The 22,046-nt window shown below is 35.9% G+C and overlaps 1 protein-coding gene across 4 annotated transcripts in view; it reads right to left on the bottom strand.

The window, feature by feature from the left end:
* XPO4 (exportin 4) overlaps positions 1-22,046 on the bottom strand; it is a 120,464-nt gene that overhangs the window by 5,285 nt on the left and 93,133 nt on the right. For all 4 annotated transcript variants that reach the window (XM_032314414.1, XM_032314417.1, XM_032314415.1 and 1 more), the window contains 12 exons: positions 21,372-21,514; positions 20,717-20,862; positions 19,705-19,882; positions 14,627-14,786; positions 13,992-14,161; positions 13,028-13,202; positions 10,090-10,383; positions 8,849-9,029; positions 4,976-5,094; positions 3,380-3,510; positions 2,717-2,834; positions 2,097-2,189 (listed from right to left, as the gene is read on the bottom strand). In XM_032314414.1, coding sequence (XP_032170305.1) covers positions 2,097-2,189; positions 2,717-2,834; positions 3,380-3,510; positions 4,976-5,094; positions 8,849-9,029; positions 10,090-10,383; positions 13,028-13,202; positions 13,992-14,161; positions 14,627-14,786; positions 19,705-19,882; positions 20,717-20,862; positions 21,372-21,514 — 1,908 coding nt within the window. The remainder of the gene's footprint in view (positions 1-2,096; positions 2,190-2,716; positions 2,835-3,379; positions 3,511-4,975; positions 5,095-8,848; positions 9,030-10,089; positions 10,384-13,027; positions 13,203-13,991; positions 14,162-14,626; positions 14,787-19,704; positions 19,883-20,716; positions 20,863-21,371; positions 21,515-22,046) is intronic.

Here is a 22,046-nt window from a genome sequence, read left to right as displayed (position 1 = left end):
CAAGTACTGTTCCAGTCATTTATATTCATAACTCACTTTTTATAACAATCCTATGAGGTAGGTACTGTTTATACTTCTGTTCCATAGATGAAGTTCTTACATACAGTGATATAAGTAATATGTCCAAGACTGCACTGCATCCCCCCCTTTTTTTTGATTGCACTGCTTTTACAGCAAGAATCCAGGCTGCTTGGCTCCAGAAGTCATGCAATTACCAACGTTGCTGTGTTCCTCTTCTCTGTTTTCCAAGCACATTTTTCATATTTATTTTGGATTTTATATATAACCTAAGTCTGCAACCTGACTTTCAACAGTTTTCCAGAGGTTTCTATAGACATCCTGTTGACTCAGTTCTGAGGACAGCAGAGTCACACAAAGGCAGACAGGAGTTGTTTGTAGGGAGGTGGCATAGTGGGAGGACTGTATTTCAGTCCTTTCTCAAGGTGGAAGCAGGATACTTTGACCAAATGTGGCTCCAAACCAGTAATGGACCCAATGGCTCTGGGAGAAAGAGCATAAGAAACACAGGAACATGGGAGTGGGGTGGGGGTGTATGTGTAGAGATTCTGTTTCTAATGCCCTCTATATAAAGCCTTATATAGAGGAGTAGGTGTGGGGTTAAGGGACATTCAAACAAAACAGCTTTTCAAGAAAAAAGTGGACCTGACACTACTTTTCAGTAGCTCCTTGGGATATCATAATAGACCAAATGGTGAAATGAAATGTTAATTACGTTTGGAAAGGAAGAGTAAGGCACAGTAGCCATCCTTGACCTACAAGCATGAAACCAGGATGGCCACCTGAAGTGCTCTATCCAAGGAACAGACCTCTCATAGAGGAGTAAGTATAAACTCAAATCATTTCCCAAAATGATAGCCCTTCTAGGGCCAGACCCAGCAAGATTTTATATTAGCCAAACCTAAAGCCCTGCTCTCCTTTCTACAATGTGTAAATTTTTTTTTTTTTAAGGCCAACTGAAATGCAATGGCTTATATCTACAGCGAAAAGACACCTATCCTCCTACTAAGCAATAAGGAAGTAAGATGACAGCAAAAGGCCACAGACCTGAGGTAGGCACCATCTGCAGAAAGTAGTACCTACAGAACACAACAAGACCTGAAGTCCCAGAATAACTTCAGCTTGGGGTGCAGGTCGCATAGGAAGTCTATAGGGAGTCTTTAAGTAACATGAAAGGCCTCAAAATCCTATCTTTATTAAACAGGTAAATAAAATCAAACTCCAAGTGCCACTCACAGCAAATACTATGGACTCTAAACAAGGAAGGAAAGAAAAAAAAAGCCAAAGCCTTTTTGTAATAACAATAATAAAGTAAATCACTTAGTCATGAGGGACATTTACATGTGCTTGGTGGTGGGGGTGGGGAGACCAAAAAAGGGGAAAGGAGTGTTGGGTAACTAAGGCAGCTGATGACCCAATATAGTTTTTCTCATATACCTGAAGGGACTAGGGAAGGGACTGAAATATTCGAATACTGGAATACTGAAATAGGGAAGGGATAGGTGAGCTAGCGTAACTTTTCTTCCATTATATTAACCCCCAGTGAATGAGTACTTCAGAGTCTTTAAAGGCTGAACAAAATAAAATGAAACAATATATTCTTTTCCATAGTGTAATATGAAGTAATACACTTTGAATACTGTGACAGAAAATACACACTGCTGATTTCCATGCTTTCCTAAGGCAGACTCCTCTGCGTCCATGGTCTTACTCCTCTGGTCTCCCTTGTACTATGAGTTCCTCAAGAACAAAAACCATGTCACTACTATTCGTTCAGGCTGATTCCTGGTTTCTAGCACTTGTTTAAGGAAAAGCTTAAGGGCAGCAATCAATGCAAAGGATGATTCACAACACTGGAGAAAGGAAAAGAAGTCCTTATTAACTGACAAACAGACTGTCAAATAAACACAGAAAGTCAGAAGTAACAAGGAAATAAATACAGCCTCACCGAAACAGAACGGAAGCAATGAGTCACAGATTCTCTAAGAACTACAAGTATTAAAGGCACACTGTCTGTATGAATAATCTCCTTGCTAAAAAAATGAGCAGAGTCCCATGAAAACACTTGTGTCCAGTACCTGATGCAAGCACACCAATGTGTAGAAAGCTTCACCGGCTGCAGTGGTCATCTCTGTGTTGTGCTTTTGCAAAACCAGCATATCAAAAACCAGCTGAAAGTATACAACATAAAACATCTAAATAAAAACATATGATTATCATACAGTCTTCCAGCCCCTCATTCCAAAAAAAAAAAAAAAAGAGGGGTGGTAGTTGTTCTTATTTATTAAATAAATCTGAAAATTAAAGAAAAGTTTTTTAAAAATCCAACCATAAGGGGCTGTTACCTCTTGCTGTGATAAACGAAATCATCAAGTGACCAAATTCCCTGTTACTTTTAACCACTCTGATTTTCAAAAACACACAATAATAGCAGAGAATAATGTATTCAGGGAATTATAGCCAGAAAGCACAGTGAACAAAAAGTAATGATTTCCTGCTTTATGAATGATGTAAGCATTTCCTCATTTGAATGAAGATTTACATGCACTTTGGGGTGCAGGTCGCATAGGAAGTCTATAGAGTCTTTAAGTAACATGAAAGGCCTCAAAATCCTATCTTTATTAAGACCATAATTATTAAATTAAGACCTTAATTATTAAAGCAGATTTTTTCACGACAGGCCACCCAAACCTCTTACCTTAAGAAAGTGCCGTGTTGCTAAAAAAAGAGGTGAATCTGTTTCTTGTGCTTTAGCACACTGTTCAGCTAACGGTGTCAAAGCTTCCAGGCAAAGCTGGCAAACCTCCGAACTCATTCTGATCATGAAGGTCAAGGACAAACTAGATATATTTGACTTTAATTAAAGATTAAAAAGTTATGGCTATTAGCAAATTCTAGGACTGAATACAGATAAGGGAGTAGGTTAGCATGCAGTATGTCTATACACCATTATGTGAGAAAAGGTTTCCAGTGGTTCTGAATGGGAGCTGGACTATAGATTTCTAGTGTTTCTGATCAAGAGGACACAACTGATAAAAAGTCTTACTTTTCTCTCCTATCCGGTAGCTAAGATCAGAGACTCAGCAACAGTATATGACATTACTAACTGGGGCTCTTAACGAAAAGAGTGACTTCGGGATCAGGCACCAAACACCTGTGGGATCTGTGAAAGGAGAACAAGGTGAGGCAAACTAACAAAAGAAACACAGAACTAAGATAGTTAGAGAGATGACTGCTTTCTAAAGAAATAAAACTAAAACACAAAAGAAATTTTTTAAAAAACACCAATTTAAAAAACTTCTTTAAGGTAAGATCTTTTTCCCCAAGTGACAAATGATAATGACGCTCAGTTAAAGGATATGATGTCATTCCTAGTTCTAAAGAGTACATCAGACTTTTAAAAAGATCTTCAGGAAGCTGTGGTATTTTTTCAGGAAAAATCTCACAGATAAATGTGATTAATTTGTAGTACTGATTACAAAGGGTTGGAAACTGAAAAAGAAATATTATTTAGATGCTTACTAGTATCTAATTTCTATATTCATTAATGCAGTAAATAAAGTAATAACTGACAAACTTTAAAGTACAAGGATGTCTTGAAAACATATTCAAGATATAGAAAACATGAAGACCAAATTAAATGTAAAAATAAATTATAATAAAGGGAATATTTTAGTATACAAAAGTAATACATAGTAGGAACAATTGTCTTCTGGACAGTTAATAAAAGCTACAGCCAACTGCAGATAGCCTCTTTACCTTGAAAAGTAGACAAAACAGCCAAATTTCAAATTATTAAATGACCTATGATTAAAACCCTTTTGCAAATGTGTTTATGTGCATTCCAGCATGTTAGAGAAATACGAATTGTTAAGATTATGTATAGAATAGAATATTCACTCCTTCACACTTCCAAAAGTTGGCTGGCAGTCCTGGAAAACTGAAGTAAAAAGCAGGCAATGTACACTTAATACACATCTAACTGTTTAACGGTCTATTTGATGAGAAAAAACTCTCAAAACGAAACCAAAAATCCTAAAAGAAAAGCAATATACAGAACTTACTAAACATCCCCCTACTACTAGTAGCTACATGAATACTTGGCTAACAGGGCTTCAGAATCCTCTCCTAAAAATATTTCTCAAGGAAAGAAGTATGTGGTCCCAGCCCACTCTGTGGGAATCTGGCAGAACCTCCTATTCTTAAACCCCAACTTTCAACCACTTCTCAACCTCTATCTTCTTCCTTCCCATGACTGACTTCTCTTTTCCTCTCCCACTCCAGCTTGTGTGAGCTCCAAACATGCGCACATGCACACACTTCCCATTTCCTTCCCATCCACATCTTTGTCCTCATCTTTACCCTCTATGACAACTCACAAAAGAGACTCTCCTCCCTTGTGGTACTTAAAGGAAGAAGAAAAGACGGACTCATCACCACCGATACTGACTGCTGAAACCAAGACAAGAGGTTATCAGAACGTACACAAATTTAAAAACTGTGGTAGTCTTGGTTTTTTACCATCCCACTTCTACATGGGGTGGATAGAAAATGCCTTCTACAGCTCAATCCCTCACATCTGAGAATAATGTTCAGAAGTATCAGTGAATACACCCAAACATATAACTTAAGTTGTCTAATGACAACTTAATGATGAGGGAATCAGAACTGCCAACATCAGAACTAAGTTTCTAAAAGAACCACTTTTTTCTGTCACTAATCATCAGTGAATGCAGGACTCTGGGCCATGATTAAATGAGGACATAAACTGCACATTGAGCTGCATACAGGAGTGTGAATGACACACAATAGGAACTTAAAATTCTAGTTTTCGTGTGTACTTAACAGATAAACAGGTACTTATACCCCCTTCATGAAATCAGGTGTATTCTTGTCTAAAACATCTTAACTCCAAACATACACACTTTGGATGTTCACATTCACTGTCTTCAATTACCTTCAAAAGATCCTGTGACATCAGAGGCAGAATTAGGTTCACTCCATATAAAACAACATCAGCTGCAGACACAGACCTGTTTGCTGCTTGCCCTGGCTCATGTCCTCTGAACACTTCATCTATGGGGGGAGTGGGGAAAAAAAAGCTGTCTTAGAACTGCAACATCAATAAGCCAATAGAATTAGATATATTCTATCCTACTTTGCCCTGGATCATCCTTTTATATTTTACTTTTTAAGATCTCTGAGTACATGATGAGGATATGAGGATATTCTGTGTTTATGTTATTATTCTACAATGATAAAAGTAAAGTAAAACCTATTCCACTGACACACTATACCGTAAGTTAAACAAGTTCCACAGTAATACTTATTTTATCTCCTAGCTGTATGAAATTTTTCTATACTATAAAGCTATGGGGGAAAACAAAGAAATTAAAATGTTACATGAAAAAAAAAAAGCAGTCAAAAATAACTACTGATATGAAAAAGGGTTATTATCCTTAATCTATTAAAAAAACGCATATAGGGGCGCCTGGGTGGCTCAGTGGGTTAAGCCGCTGCCTTCGGCTCAGGTCATGATCTCGGGGTCCTGGGATCGAGTCCCGCATCGGGCTCTCTGCTCAGCAGGGAGCCTGCTTCCCTCTCTCTCTCTCTCTCTCTCTCTCTGGCTGCCTCTCCGTCTACTTGTGATTTCTCTCTGTCAAATTAATAAATAAAAGCTTTAAAAAAAAACGCATATAAATTAAGAATCCTCCTAAGACCTAAATAAGTAAGTGAGCAAAATCCACAAACAACTAACAAAACCAGAAGCCCAGTGAAAAATAGTTCATTTGGGTGCCTGGGTACCTCAAGCTTGTGTCTACCTTTGGCTCAGGTTGTGATCCCAGGGTCGTGGGACAGAGCCCCACACTGGGCTCCCTGCTCAGGGTGGAGTCTGCTTCTCCCTCTCCCTCCACCCCTCTCCCCTGCTTGTGCTCTGAGACTCACACTCTCTCAAACAAACAAATAATATCTTTTTACAAAGTTAAAAAAAAAAACCCAGTTCATTCTACTCATTAATGAAACAATGCAAATTTTTAAAAGATACTACTTCTGATTCATTAAAAAGACTTTTAAATGTTAATACATTTAAATGTTGGTGAGGATACAGTATAACAGTTACCTTCAAAAGTAATTCATTAAAAGCCTATTGAGCACTGTATGTACTAAAGATATAATCAGAAATTCAGAAAGAGATTTGTCCACAGAAGCGGTTGCTGCATTACCAGTTATAAGAGCAAAATCATACATATTCCAAATGTCCAGTATTAGGGAAATCAGGTTAAATTCCAAAACGTGGAACACCATGCAGCCATGAAAAATCTTAATGACAAGGAAAAGGCTAACAACACATTGACAAAAAAGGCAGAATATAAAATTCTATTTAGAGTATGATCACAAAATTATACAAAATAACTAAAAGGGCAATGACCACAATGCCATTTATATTTGACTCTAGATTATGTCAAAGAATGGATGATTTTTCTATCTCTGAACTTCAAAATTTTCTACTAAGAGCGAATTACTTGTATAACAAACAAAAAAGGTAAAGTCAGGTTTAAAAAAAAAGGCATTTCTACTTAAAAATGACTTTTTCCAGCCTGTGACCTTCTTCCCTAGGAGTCTCCTTTCCAGTTGGAAAAATGGCATGTTCTGAAGCCAGGCACTGGTGAACCTCAACTGCATCTAGCAGGAAACCTGTGCCTGCTCTGGAGCCCTGGGAAGCTGATCCTCAAACTCCTACCCAACTCCCAAGGCTTGCTCCTAAAAGATAGGGCTCTCAGGACTATATAAAACATCCTGCCTTGTGCTTGGTGGGACACAGCTCTCCAGCCACAAGCTTTCCTAAGGATTAAAGAATATAGAGCAGAAGCCCATTTCCACTTATGCTTTTAATCTCCAACCTACAATATAAGTTGTATTTCATAACATTTAATGTATTTTCTATTTTATCTCAATTATATTTATTTTTAAAATAATTACTTAAATTATCACTTTCCTTTTTGTCACCTATTTTATCAGCTAATGCTGTTTCTTTTCATCTTTTCGACTTTTTATTGTGAAAATCTGCCATTCATCTATATAATATGTTCTTAGAATGGCAGACTGCACCACAAACTGGTAACTGGGATGCCTTTTCCCTCTCCACAACGTGTAACAGCCCTCCCAACCCTTTCAATACAAGCTCTTAACTTTGAGTCAGACTCCTCAGAGCACAGGGTTCTTGACCTAGGGCTTTATAGCCCTGGAAAGTCTATAGCTTAGTTCCTAAGAGTTCACAACCAACTATTAACCTTCGTAACTACTTCAGATTTTAAAGGAACATGTGCTCTAGAAAAGGTTAAGAACTCTTGGATGGAGAAGCGTCAACCTGAACAAATCAGAAAACATAGGAATGACACTTGGTGAGAGGCTGGGCCTAGACACAGACGGGCAGCTGAGGCTTTGGTATAGAAAAAATTCACTGAGGGGAAGTGCAGGATAGTGCTTCTTTCCTAGATATGCCTTATTAACTGTGAAGGAGAGTAAACCCTCTGGACTGTAAAACTGGTAGTGCTTAGGGTAGGGGCAGATATCACAAAAACCTATTGTTCAGGGAATAAGGCAAATAAATTAATAAAGGAAACAGAGAAGGAAGAATCTCAAGTACTGGGTTAAAGTGGAATGTCACAGCACCCAACTCAGAAAGAGAATCTTACAAGGATATCAGAAGTGTCCACAACTGTGAATATCTGCACAAAGTATGAAAGAAGACCCTAGACAGGATTCATTTTTCTCTAAGAAAACAAGATCCCTTGGGTTTTAAGGCAAGGTTGGCAGTGGGTTAAGAGGCAAGTGAAGGAAAACTATGTAAATAAGTGATGTTTCAATTAGTAATGAAGTTCTTCCCTGTAATAACAACTTGCTTTTAACCTTCTGGTTGCGGGGAACAATGCTAGGCACCATGATACTTTGCAGCTTTTGAAGACACTTCAAAAAGCATTTATTACATACCCACTTTAGCAGAATAAATGAAGAAGGCTAATTGACTTTCCCAAGGTCAGGCTGTCTGTGAGACCCTAAGTTAAGTCTTCCAAGTATGGCCTTTCAGCTCCAGAATTCAGTGTTACTCATCCCAACATTCTAAACCAAGCTGCAATCTGGAAAGTGCTACAATTTTGGCTGATAGCTACCAAAAGGGAGTGATTTGGTCAATAAATATAACGCCAGAGTACTGGTGTGGCTCAGTCGGTTAAGCAGCTGTCTTCGGCTCAGATCATGATCCCAGGGTCCTGGGATCAAGCCCCACATCAGGCTCCCTGCTTAGTGGGAAGTCATCTTCTACCTCTGCCCCCCTTCACCCCTGCTCATGTTCACTCACACACACAGTCTCTCCCTCTCAAATAAATAAAATCTTAAAAAATAAATAAATAAAGCGTACCTCAGAAAAGACTGGCCTCTGGCATCCCATTCAGATGCTAGGATGTGAATCCCAGTCCTGCAACTTACTAGCTATTGATGTGCGGGCAAATGACATGACTTTCTCTGTGCCTGTTTCCTCATCAACAAAATGAGTGTAACAATGATACTTATTTCTTGCCTTTGTGATATAAACAGTGCTTAGCATTTTTAAGAACCTAATAAATACAAGATGATTACTATTATTCCTATAAGGGAAGCGCCAAGCAGGAAGGGATGCTGATCTTACCCCTTTGCTTCAACCAAAAAGACCGACTTTCATGATTTTATAAACTGAATTTTCTCATAAAATTTCACTTAAAAATATTCCTTTGCTTAAAAAAAAAAACAATAAAAAACAATAAAAATTTAAAACCATTACACTGCATCTTACCTGTATCACTGAAATCTATGAATTCTTTTGATAGAAGGTTAGTAAGAAGTTCCATAATGAGAAGCAGGTCTTGGTATTGCTCTTCCTCCGCTGTAACATCTATTCTTTGTCGCCCTAAGTTATTCTTAGAATATACTTGCAGCAAAGTAAGGCAGGCTTCATATAGGTTCATAGCTTTGGACTGTAAAAGAACGTGCATAAATTACACTACTAAGAAGAACTTAGTTTGGAAAAAATATAAGCCCTAAAAGAAACTATAATCTAACAAATTTACTCTGAATCCCAAGAGTAGCTCAAATACTTGTTTTAAACTATTATAAAACATTAAGAAAAATGAAAAAGCATACATTAAAGATTGCAGTTGTATTTTAAAAATTAGCAGTTTCTAACAAAATCTGACATCCTTTTTTGTTGTTGTTGTTCATTTCATAACACATACTAGAGAGAGAATAATATTTTGGCAGCAGAACTGCTGTACTTTTGCTGTTTCAATTTCTTATATAACATTTATTATTTTAAGATTTAACACTGTTTAACTTGCAAAAGCAGAGAGTACCAAACAGTGGTCTTAAACATCAGAATAAATGGCAATGGCCTGCCCTCTCAGTCATGTATCTGTGACTGCATTTGTAATATTTATAAAATAAAATCTTACTTTTGAGCAGGTGTCTTTGATCTAGCAAAAAAATGTACAAATCAGGAACCCATTATGAAATGGTTTAAAACAAGATTTATACTAATCTGCAGGCAATTACAAATATATTCCTTTAAGACAGTTTTAAAACAGCTTTCCAAATAACTTCTAAGAAGGATTAAAAAATGCACCTTTGCTTACTGATCATAAAAGAATTCAGTGTCTAAATATCCATTTGATTTATAAAGCAAAGACACAAATTGCCACTTAAAATTTTAAGCTTTAGAGTTCAACAGACAGAAACTGATTAAATTTTTCTACTATTGTCTTATCAAATATTCCTCATTTGGTTGAGTTTGACAGAATAACATGTTATATAAAAAATTACTTATTACTAACAGTATTAGGTCAGTAATTTATACTCCTTCAATAAGCCTTCCTCTGAATTCTGAGTTCTTCTGGAAAATTCTGAAGTCTTTTTGAAAACTCTTTTGGAGGCACAAAAATATTTCAGGTAGTATTCACTGAATTTAAAGTAAAGTATCTGTTATTTTGTTATACTTTAAGGAGTTCTAATCCTAAAGGGATAAAATTAGAAAGCACTTACCTCTCCAAGATAGCATATCTGTTTATGTGCAACTTCAACAAAAACTTCTATTATGAGATTGACAGTCTCTGGGGTATTTTTGTAAACTTCCATCAATCCAATGCAATTGGTAAGGAAGTCCATCAAAAAATTAAAAAGAATTGCTACATTGTCAATCTGGGTAGCCTCAGCAATGCCACAAAGGGCCTCCAGTGTGGCGGTGATTTCCTGCTTGACTTCCTCTTGTTGACACATCTGCTGAAAGTTTTCTTGATTTATCACTCTTAAGAATCGCTGCTGAAGTGGCTGAAGAACCTATCAATGATAGTAAAACACAATTTTCTAAAGTTTAATTCACATGTTTCATTTATTTCAACTTTATTTCCTCAACCTGGATAAATACTCACTTTATAAAGCATTACAAACTGTACCATGTTACATTCTCCATTTAAAAGACTTTATTTATTTTGCAGAGAAAGAGAGCATGTGTGTGCATGTGCAAGTAGGGGTAGGGGAGGAGAGGGAGACAATCTTAAGCACAGAGCCCAACAAGGGGCTTCATCACACGACCGTGAGATTATGACCTGAGCCAAAATGAAGATAGATACTCAACTGACTAAGGCACTCAGGGATCCCAACATTCCCCATTTTGAGGGTCATCATAAATTCTGGCCTACATAAAGAAATAACAGTGCACTAGTCATTAGGAAATGGGTATCAAAACCACAATATGATATCACCTCGTTCATTTTAGAATGGCCATCATCAAAAGGACAAGAGATAAATGCCAGCAAGGATGTGGAGAAAAGGGGATCCCAGGGCACTACTAGTGGGGATGGTAAACTGGTGCTGCCCACTATGGCAAAATAGTATGGAGGACCCTCAAAAAATTAAAAACAGAATTACCACATGACCCAGTAATTTCACTTCTGGATATATATCCAAAGGAAATAAAAACAGCAACTTGAGAAGACATCTGTACCCCCACGTTCACTGTAGCATTATTTACAATTCCCAAGACATGGAAACAACCTGAGTGTCTGTCAATGGATGAATGGATAAAGAGTTATGGTACATATGCAACGGAATACTGAGCCATAAAAAATGGTAAATCCTACCATTTGCAACCATATGGATGAACCTTGAGGGTGTATCTTAAGTAACTCAGACAAAGGAAAATACCATATGATCTTACGTACAATGAGGAATTTTAATAAAATAGTAAAATAAAGTAACAAAAAATTCCAACTTTCAGAAAAAGATTTGTTAAAAAAAAATGTTCTGTAAAAAAGAAACAGACTTGTAGTTACTAGAGGTGGAGGTGGAGGGGAATAGTTTAAGAATAATTAAGTACTAGAAGTGTAATGTACAACATGAGGACTACAGTTAATACATATTATTATGCTGTATGATATATATGAAAATGCTTAAAAGAGTTCTCATCACAAGAAAAAAAATTTTTGTTGTTTTTTCTTTTTATTGTATCTATATGAGATGATGGTTGTTGACTAAACTTCTTATGGAAATTACTTTACAATATATGTAAGTCAAACCACTTCCTGAAGTAATTTAGTTTCCAACAACCACCAATCACAGAACATGACTTAGTCAATGCCATTCACAGAATTCTGTCACGATCATCTCTTTCTAATTCGTTAACTGCCCCCACCCCCAAAGATTAAATTTAAGTCTCCAAAGGGCCAGAGAGTAAATACAGACTTCGCAGAACATGTCATCTCCGGCCCAACTATCCAATTACAATTGTACAATAGTACAGAAGCAGCCGGAGATACAAATGTAAACAATTGAACATGACTGAGTTTCAATAAAACTTTATTTACAAAGTGAAAGCAGGCCAGATTTGGTCTGGTTTGGTGGGTTCCAATTTGCCTCTGTTTTACAGGTCAAATCCAACATACACCTCTTGCCTGTTTTTCTCTTTTCTAACTCCTCTTAGCAGAGAACATAACTTCAGATAATCAGTCCTGTCCTGAGAGAAAATGTATATCTATGAAGATATCTTAATTCTATTTAAAGCTATATATATGAGAGCACACTTATTTAAATTCTGGTCTGAAGTCTAATTCTGTTACTGTGTCCCTTCTCAGACATTAAGAGCATTCTAGTCACAAGGACTACAGGCCATCCACCTACATAAACTGGTTAACTCTTGGTTCCTGATTTAAAGCTAATTTACATAAGGCAATGTGTCCACAGTGGTTATTGGTTGAATTATGTACCCCCCTCAAACTGACATGTTGAAGTCCAAACCCCAAGTACCTCAAAAAGAGGCCTTATTTAGAAACAGGGATGGTGCAGATATAAGTAAATTAAGAAGAGATGATTAGGGTCGGCCTCTGATTCAGTATGACTGATATCTTTACACAGACATGCACACATGGAGAACGTCATGTGAAGATGAAGACAGAGATTATGATGATGCTTCTACAAAGTAAGGAATGCCAAAGACGGCCAAAAACCACCAGAAATTTGGGGAGAGGCCTGGAACAGCTTCTCCCTGACAGCCTTCAAAAGGAACCAATCCTACCAACACCTTGATCTTGGATTTCTGGTCTATAGACAATAAATTTCTGTTTTTACACCACTAAATTTGTGGTATTTTGTTGCGGCAGTCCTAGCAAACTAATATGTGGTTAATTTGCATCTCCACATTCAAAACAAGGGGCTATTTCACTGATTCTTTAGGCTTTCATTTGAGTTGTGGGCAAAATGTGCCCAAACCACAAAATACTTAGTACTATTCAAAGTTTTCATGAATGCAGATATGGACAAATTGTTAGATGATATTTGTAAAAATGATAACCTTCAACCTATTCATTATAAGGGAAAAGTATCAAAAAAAGGTATAACTGACATGTTTATGTCCCCACAGAGTATTTTACAGCAACACACAGGGAAAGATATAAGAGGATGCTATCAAAATAAGGGGAACTATTACCTCTGTCCAATACTGCTGTTTGGTTTCTGTGTCCATATGTGCAAAACCTCCCAAAACAAGAGCCTTCATTAATGTCCTCTGCACAGGACTTGACAAGAAATTCAGAGGTGGGCTTCGGCTTGCAAACTGCTTAGCTAAGTTCCACCAGTTTTCACACTGAATTACTAAGTTTGCCCTACAGGCAGAAAGAACAAAACACAAGACGCATTACTTACATCATATGTATACTAAGCAAACAAAAATGGAAGGTAACCAAATTTAATTAGTTATTGAAGTACAGTATAATAAACTTGGTATAGAATTCGGAGTCACACAATTTTGCGCTCAAATCCCATTAGTCATTTGATACTGTAAAATTTATTTACTCTCCTTAGTTTCCACATCTATGACATAGGAATAACAATAATAATAGACCTAATTCTCATGGTTGAGACTAATACAATAATTAAGTAAAATACTGTAGGTGAAATGCTTGGAACAATACCTAGTAAATTACAAGAAACTCAATTAAGTAAGAGTTAGTCAATGCCAGGAGTAGTACAATCACATTCTTATGTAGTAAGAAAAATGAGAAACTCTTCCAGAGTTGTAGAAAACACTAAGCTCTTAACTTGCAAAATAATTAAATTATCAAGTTTTTCTTATCTTTAAAATGGAACAGGATACCTGAAAAAATTAAATGAGATTATTCTGGGTTAGTGTTTTTAAAACTATAAATTACTGAATTAAACATGTTTCTCATAAGATTCTTTAATGCCAAATCCCTGAATAGTCAACACAAACCTCAACTGTAACATGCGAAAGCTGTATTTGCACTTATAGCAATAATAATAATAATAATAATTATATATATATATTACACTGCTCCAAAATGCAAGGCCTATCTGGACTTTAGGACCAGGTAACTGCCACTTGAAAGACTACAGACAACAGACACACAGTCTTCCTCCTGTAATCAGCTTACCTTTCTCTTCTTTCCACCAAAGTGACAAGGAGCTGCACAGTGTCATTTGCAAGGTCCTGCTCACTACTCCACACTGAGAGGTTACTGATGACTTTTTGTAAGAGGTAGCCAATAATCCACTGAGAACCTTCTGTATCTGCCCCAAATGCTGTACTGAATGGCAGACTTATCTTAAGAGAGAAAACAAAATTTTTAAAGTCAGAAAGAAAGATCATGTTCAAAAGAAATCCACTGAAAAGTCAAACTGAAATTAGCATCTAAATCTGAAGTACTACTTATATCAATTTTAAATGTATTCATTTCTATTAAGTCCAAAAAAGATATACTCAATCCACTTAATCTTCCAATGTGATTTTCCCATCAACTTTACTTTCATATTAATACACCAAAATGATATTTACACCAAATACAAAGAACATAAATTAATCCATTCCCAATAGTAATCTGTAAATTAATACAGTTAAAATAAGCTGAATCAAATGACGTGCTCTAAGAAAGTTATTAAAATTGCACACCATTAATATGGTTCTCTTCAGTGTGGAAGATGTTCAGCTCTTAATTATATGCTGATGAGAAAATCACCAAGAAAATTGTTATCATCATAAATCCAAACGAAGTCAGTTTTACATTCTGACCTGATCATATAGTTTCTCATCCACCAGGAGGTAAGTCTTTGCCCAGCGTTTTAGAAACCAAACAATATCTTTGCCCATTTGAGGGCTTAGTAGATGAGTGAGATCTGCTCTTATTGCTCGAGATTCAACTTCTGAAACTCTCAGAACAGCAGATAACAGCCTGTAGGAATAAAAAAGAAGTCATTTATTCTTTTATTTATTGACTGTCTAATCTTGTTTTTTTCTTAAAAGTCCTTTTTCTGTTTCCCAACTCTCTGAATTTAGGCCAGGCTACACTTGAAATTTTCATCAACTGTGTTGTACATAAAGGCCCCATTTTACTGCTGACCTTTCAGGAAGCAAGAAACAAGACAAAGTGAAGAGTCATGGATAGAGACAACCTTCTGTGCAAGTCGTACTGCATGTGCGAGTCTCAGTGTTACCATCTAAAGATGTTTTTCACATTCAAAATGGAGAAATACATAAAATTAAAAGTTCAGAGTAAATGCTAAATTCTTCAGCACTTTATCACTACTCAAACCTCCCATGGGTTAGCGCTGTTTTTATACATTTGTCATTTTATGGTAGAGGATCTGGAAATCGACTTATCTAAAACACTTTGAATGCTGAATCTTGTCTCTAAATCCGATAGTCCTAAATACTTCCTAACAAAAACTTGATTCTTAATGGTATTTTAAAATAAAAGTCTTGCTAAAAAAATTTATCTCCGTAATGATATGCTCTAAGAAAGTGTCATCTCCTACACTACATAATTCATATGGTTATATGGTTTCAATAAAAGAGCATGATCTGCAGTTAAGTTGGAAAGTCTTCGTTCTGGAGGTGGGAGTAGGAGAGAACATAATCAGAAGTGATATATATTTAACTTGACTTTAGCTAAAACACAAAGAAGGAAAGGGTGTAACTGAAAGAATCCATTTAAAAATCATTTTATGACTATCTGTGCCAAAGCAGAGATTCTAATCACCTGAAGTTGGGCTTCTGCTACTTTTCCTTACTGTTCTTCTCAAGATGACTGAAATTATCTCCCTGTAATGAAATCTTATATTTCAGTTCTTTATCCAACTGGATGTGTCCAAAGTACTAGCTACTATTTATCACTCCATCCTTTTGATATAATTTCTTTCCTTGCACCAAACCAGTAGTTTTTAAGTTTCTACCCCCAGAACATCTTTTTCCCTACATATTACCTACTCCCTATATCAAGAATTTCAATTTAGGGTGGATATGAACAAAAATACCCCATGACTTCACAATACATTTAAGTCGATGTACCAGATTATTCTCATAAGAATGAATGGTTTTAAATAATATAACTTGCAGCCTAGCAGAATTTGAATTAAATAATTACAGTAACTTTCTAAATTATAAACAGGAATTTATTTATCAGTGTTCTTTCTGATACCCACCATCATCCATTTGAAAAATAAACACATTTTTCTTTAACAGTTGGAAACTTTACATTGTTTCTTTTTCCTCAAATTTTTTTTCTCCCTAAATTTTCATTTCAATTTCATTTCCCCAGATTATCTTAATATATTTTTATACTCATTTACTGCTCACACCATTTAATTATCTGAAACAAGTATGTCTGGTTATTGAAATAGAATTTAAAAATATTCTCAGTGATCATAAGACTATTTTTAAAACATCTTTTGAATTATCTATCGATGTAATACTAATACACAATTGAGCAAAGTACAACACAAATTTAAACAAATTATTAAATGTAAAAATAAAATTTTATGCATTTGTAATTGAAATTAATGTAGCAGGATTCTGTTTTTCCAAATGAGTCCATATATCTGAAAAAATACTACGTCTTGCTAGAATGAGACAGAGCTGAACATAATTTGATTTGAATCCGATTTCATTTAAATAGAAACAGTGGGAAAATCTATTCACATAAATGGAAAGCATTTTTAAAATAACAGGGTTCCTTAATTATTTGAACTTCTTCCAAGTTATATGCCAAAAATCACAGAAATCCACCATCAAAAATTACTTTTAACAATCTGTTAACTGACAACCTGATTCCTTCAATGTCATTTAATGCAAAGGGCTGAAAACCTTCTGACTTGTAAAATTACTGGTTCTCTATTCCTCAGTCATTCACTCCCAACACCATACTATTTGGAACTGTCCCTTTATTTGGCACTCTGCACATTTTTACATATCTGCCTATCCATTATGATAAGATTCAGAATGAGTAAGAGCTTTTGCCTTTCTTTTGTAAAGCGGGAGCAAGGTAAAGAAGAGTAGCACAGGCAGTTCGCTGAGGCTCCCCTGGAACCCTTCCTATATCCTCACCACTGTACCCCATGGGGTTTCTTCTGAAAGAACCATCTGCCTCTTTCACCCTACGAATGGAAAGGCTGCCTAACCTACCTTGTCATCCTTTAAATCCGTTTTCCACAGTATAATCTTACTACTATGGTTTGATCACTTCACCTCCCTATTTCCAATCTTTCTCACGCAATACAAAGACCATCCCTACTTCTCCATCTCCACAAAGACCTTTTCCCTCTACGTTTACATGTAAGCAACAACAAAATGCCTCCTGCTTCACGCCACACTCTCACTTCCAGGTCTCTGCCTAGGCTACTGTCACTGCCTGGAATACTCTTCACCTTCTGCTGTATGTTGCACTCCTATTCAGCCCTCAACTATCAGGTTAAATGCCATCTTTCCCAAAAGCACCCCTTAATTCTTCCCCTAGTAAGAGGTTAGGTAAACCTTGGTGCTCCTCTATCACTCTTATCAGACTTCTATTGTATCCTTGGATCGTGGCACATAGGGGAGTTGAACTGATGAAAATGTCACATTTTTTTCATTAAAGTATAGTGGACACACAATGTTACACTCAAATATTTTTTAATTGTTGATAGTTTAAATTCCTAATCTTACTTTAATTCTTAAGTAAGCTATCTAAACATTGTATTTCAGACAGCACTCACACTTTCCAATACTTTACAAATTAATCTTGGATTACCTTTTCAGTTTATAAACCAAAAGTCAGCAAAATGGGTCCAAGAAAGCTCTCTTTAACTTCTTGCAACATCTACTCTAATCTGGATCACCATCATCTTTCCCTTGGATTACTTCAATTAGCCTCTTCACTGGTCCCCCTGCTTCCATTTTTGTCACTCGTAGTTTACTCTCAAGGTAGCAGAGTAACCTTTTAAACATTCTCTGTTCAAAACCCTACAACAGCATCCCACTTCATTCAGAGCAAAGGCTAAAGACTTTAGCTGATTTCCCTCTATTTTCCCTTCTGTCTCCATTTTCTGACAAAATTCCATCTCACTCTGCTCAACCCACAATGGCAGTTCCAACTGTTGCCTGATTATGCCAGGCATGCCACAGGGCCTTTGTATTAGCAGTTCACTCTGCCTGGAATGCTCTTCCCTAGGACATCATGGCTTCATCCCTACCACCCTCAAGTCTTTGCTCACAAGTCACCTTCTAAATAAAGCATATACTGATCACAACATTAAAAATTATAGAAATCTCTGAAATCAGCACTCCTGATTCTCCTAACCCTGTTCAGTTTCTTATCCCACAGTCTTATGGTCTTCTAATACACCATATGATTTATTTATTATCTTTCCCCTATAAAGAGCTTTAGAAGGGGATTGATTTTTGTTGGTTTTGGTCACTAATGTATCCCAAATGCCTAGAACAGTACTTGGTACATATTAGGTAATCAATAATTATTTGTTAAAGGATAAATTCTTCAAGAAATGTGAACTTTTTTTAGTCAAACTAGTAGTGTTTCTCTCATATAGCCTTCAATTTCAAATTAATTCTTTGGACTGGAGAAAAAAAAAAAGACAATTTTTGTTTCCAACCCTCATCTCAACCCTCCATAGTCTGTGCTCTCAGATACAAAAATGTTTTGCTCCCACACTGATACCTGAGACTTGCAAAAATTGAAAAAGCACTGAAAATACAAGGAAAGCATTCCTGATGGTACTGCCGAGGCAAGAAATGTGACAAAGAATGTAATATGACAGCACCCTGAAATGAACTGCCTTTGAAATTAACATTCGCCATGAATCAAGCCAAAGCAAAAGTGATGATTTCCACAAGCACCTAATCTAATGCATATAGTAATCCCATAAAGAATAAACTTTTTCCATAGAGCATTGATATTTTATTTCAAACAAGAGAATAAAACAATAAAGGAAATAAATTCTCAAACATTTCCTTGATATTAACTTAATAGTTCATTTTTTTAAAAAAATCACTTTCTACTGCACAGGCATAAATGATATCCATGTATTTTTGCATTAAAAATAAAAAGATGAGGGGGGACAGCACCCTGCTTGAGTTACTGATTTTGCAACTGGCAAAAACCAATGTTATTTCATTATTGATATTTCTGCCTGAAACCTAAATTTAAAGATACTGAAATCCAAAATGCTGTTTCAAATCCCCTTTTAGGAGAATATTTGTCTAGGTGTATCCCTCCTTAATTTCACCATTAGGAATTAATGAAAATTTTGCCACTACTAATAGGAAGATCAAAGTCAATTCTCATCTAGGCACACTACTGTCTTCTAACTTCACCTGACAGGACTCTCAAGTTTCACATATTCAGGACAGCTATTTCTGTTTTATAAAGTAAGAATCTTAGTTTTCCTTAAGAAAGCCACTGAAATGTAGTTTTAGCTTTATCAACAAAAAAATGCTTGTTAATATTCCCCCAGTTTCTAAGAATCTCATATACTTTGTTTCATTCATTTAGGGTGCCTGTAGTGTGTTAGCACTGTTTTCTGATGGACATGGGATATGTTCAAAGTACTTTAGATCAAATGTCCCTTCAAAGTCTCACTGTATTCAGAATAATTTTACATTTGTTTTCCTCAGTACAGGATATAGCTGTCAATTCTCACCAGATTGGCATTACTTATATATACTGAGTACTTGCCATCCTTGTTTATTTCAAGGCTTCTCCAAGTTTTCTTTCATGTATCAGATTTACAACGTGCCTAACACTCAAGTAATCTACCCATCAACTCAGAATTTATAAAACAGTATAAATTACAAGAGCACAGCTATAGAGTTCATATTACCTAATCACAGAATCTGTTCTGTTGTACCCTGGGATGGAAGAAGCCTTTTCTCCTGGAGATCCCAAAATTTGAAGTGTTGTATTAATGTCAACTTCAGATGAATGCTTAATGGAATATTCCATTATTTCTGGAGGTATTAGCGGAGTCTCTCCCTGAGTATCATCAGCTAAGAGGTAGCCTTCAGTTTAAAAAAAATTAAAAACGAACACTTAACAAATCTACATTTATCAAATCGTACTATAAATGTTTTCAATTTTATCTGATTTACATACATCATATTAAGTTGATGTGAAGATAAATTATAAATGTCCATTTCAAGTTTGAGGAGAAGAAATTTTCTATTTCTCAGATAATTAACTCTCAAAATACAAAGGACAAATGTTTTATTCACCAATTTTATAATTCATACTGACATGTAGGCTTTTTAATCTACTACCTTTTAATAATTTTCAGTAATATATCTATAAACATAATAGGAATTCTACTATTATCTCTATCAAAATCAGTATTTGGGCATGCCTTTTCAAAAAGTAAGATTTCTTTTCCTCGATTATTTAAAATACAAAAACATTGATAATGCTTATAAAGTAAGACCCTAAAAGTCAGACTGCCTAGATTTGCATTCTGACTCCAAAAATTAATAGCAGTGTGACCACAGGCTACTCTGTGGTAAAACTCTCTCTCAGCTTCTTTATTTATAAGATGGGGATAATAACAGTAACAATAATAAAACCTGCTAATAGTACTAAACAGAAAAAAAATAGTACTAAATCAGTGGGTTGCAATGAATTCCACATGTCACTGGGTAAGCAAAAGGCATTAAATATACATGTTAGCCAGTATTTTTTAAAAATGCATCCACAGCTCTGTGATATACAGAAGCTATATTCAAATTTCATCCAACATTATGTATGGACTTTTATTTTTTTTTAACATATGAAGCTTCTTCTAACATATGAAGTTTAAACTGCTCAGTTGGCAACTACATTTTAAAAAGAAACAACCAACCAACCTGTAACTAAAATAAGCCAGTGAATATCTTCATACAGATCATCAAGCATTTTGTTGTCAATAGTGCTTGAACCAGGTGAAGCAAGTAATTGCTGCTGATGTCGTTGTAACTGACCATGGAGCCTTGTTACTCTTTCTTCTAATAAACTGAAAGAGGGGAAAAAAAAACCAAAGCTTCATAAAGCTCAATAAACAAAGATCTAGAACAACTCATAATATCCATTTATTAGACATCATAAATTAAGAAGTTAGCACAAAAACACATATATGAAAATATTATAGTACACAACTGTTCTCATAGCAGTATAGGAATTGTGATTTATTATTTATGACATAGAATTAAAACATTGCTTTACAAACAATCAAGGTTTACAACAGGCATTTGAAAACTGGTTATTCCAAGTTTTTATATTGATATGGGTCAAATCATTTCTCATACCATGTTTTCCACAATCTCTCTGCCATCTATGCTGTAGTGCCTGGGCTCCAAATGTACAAGCCAAGGAATGCAATCATGAGTATGTTTCTGTCCATTTGTTCCAGTGTGCTGGGATACGGGGTGGGGGTGTTTAAAGTCTTTAAACACTTTAAGTGCTCTCCAGGGAATTGTGAATAGAGAATATTTGCTCCATGGGGTTTCTTTGGACTGTGTGTACCTTGTCAGAAGAGGTATACAGTGTTCTGCAGCAATTCTTCCTAGCATTCCTACACTGGCTAGTTGATCTGAAAACTGGTCTCGATCATCCTCTTGAAGTTCACTTATTTCTTCTTCCTCACGAGAGGCCACACCATTGGCAGTCTATTATTGAAGAAGGAAATAGAGAGTGAGGAACTGCATTCCTTTGTTCAATGAATCATACATTTCTGTTGCACTGTAAAATAACTTCAGCACATCACAGGAAAAGGAGAGGTGGACAGAGCCAACCCAGCGGTCTAAGGCCTACTAACTATGCTTGACAATGCTAGCAGTTACAAAAAAACGGGGGAAGGGAGACACAGAAGAGAAAGAAATGGAGGGTATTACCCCACCATGGTGCACATGTATAAACAGTAAAATGCACTCACAACCCACTTCCCCACACCAGAGAATTTAACTTCAGTAACTGAAAAATCTGACATCTTTAAGATATATGGTCCTTTATACAGAAGTATCACTGGACAACTAGGAAGACAGGTGGAAGACACAGGTTTTCAGTGAAAACTGAAGAAAAATGGGGTAACTACGAGCACCCCACAAAACACTGAACTCATTTAGAAAATGGGATAACTTTTGCTCTAATGTTCTCAGCACATCTTCTTAAGAAGCTCTTCGTAAATATCTAGTATTATAC

Source organism: Mustela erminea, chromosome 15 (genome assembly GCF_009829155.1).
Source record: "Mustela erminea isolate mMusErm1 chromosome 15, mMusErm1.Pri, whole genome shotgun sequence".
NCBI lineage: Eukaryota > Metazoa > Chordata > Mammalia > Carnivora > Mustelidae > Mustela > Mustela erminea.
The sequence above is the reverse complement of the archived record's forward strand: the minus strand, read 5'-3'. Positions and strand labels throughout refer to the sequence as shown.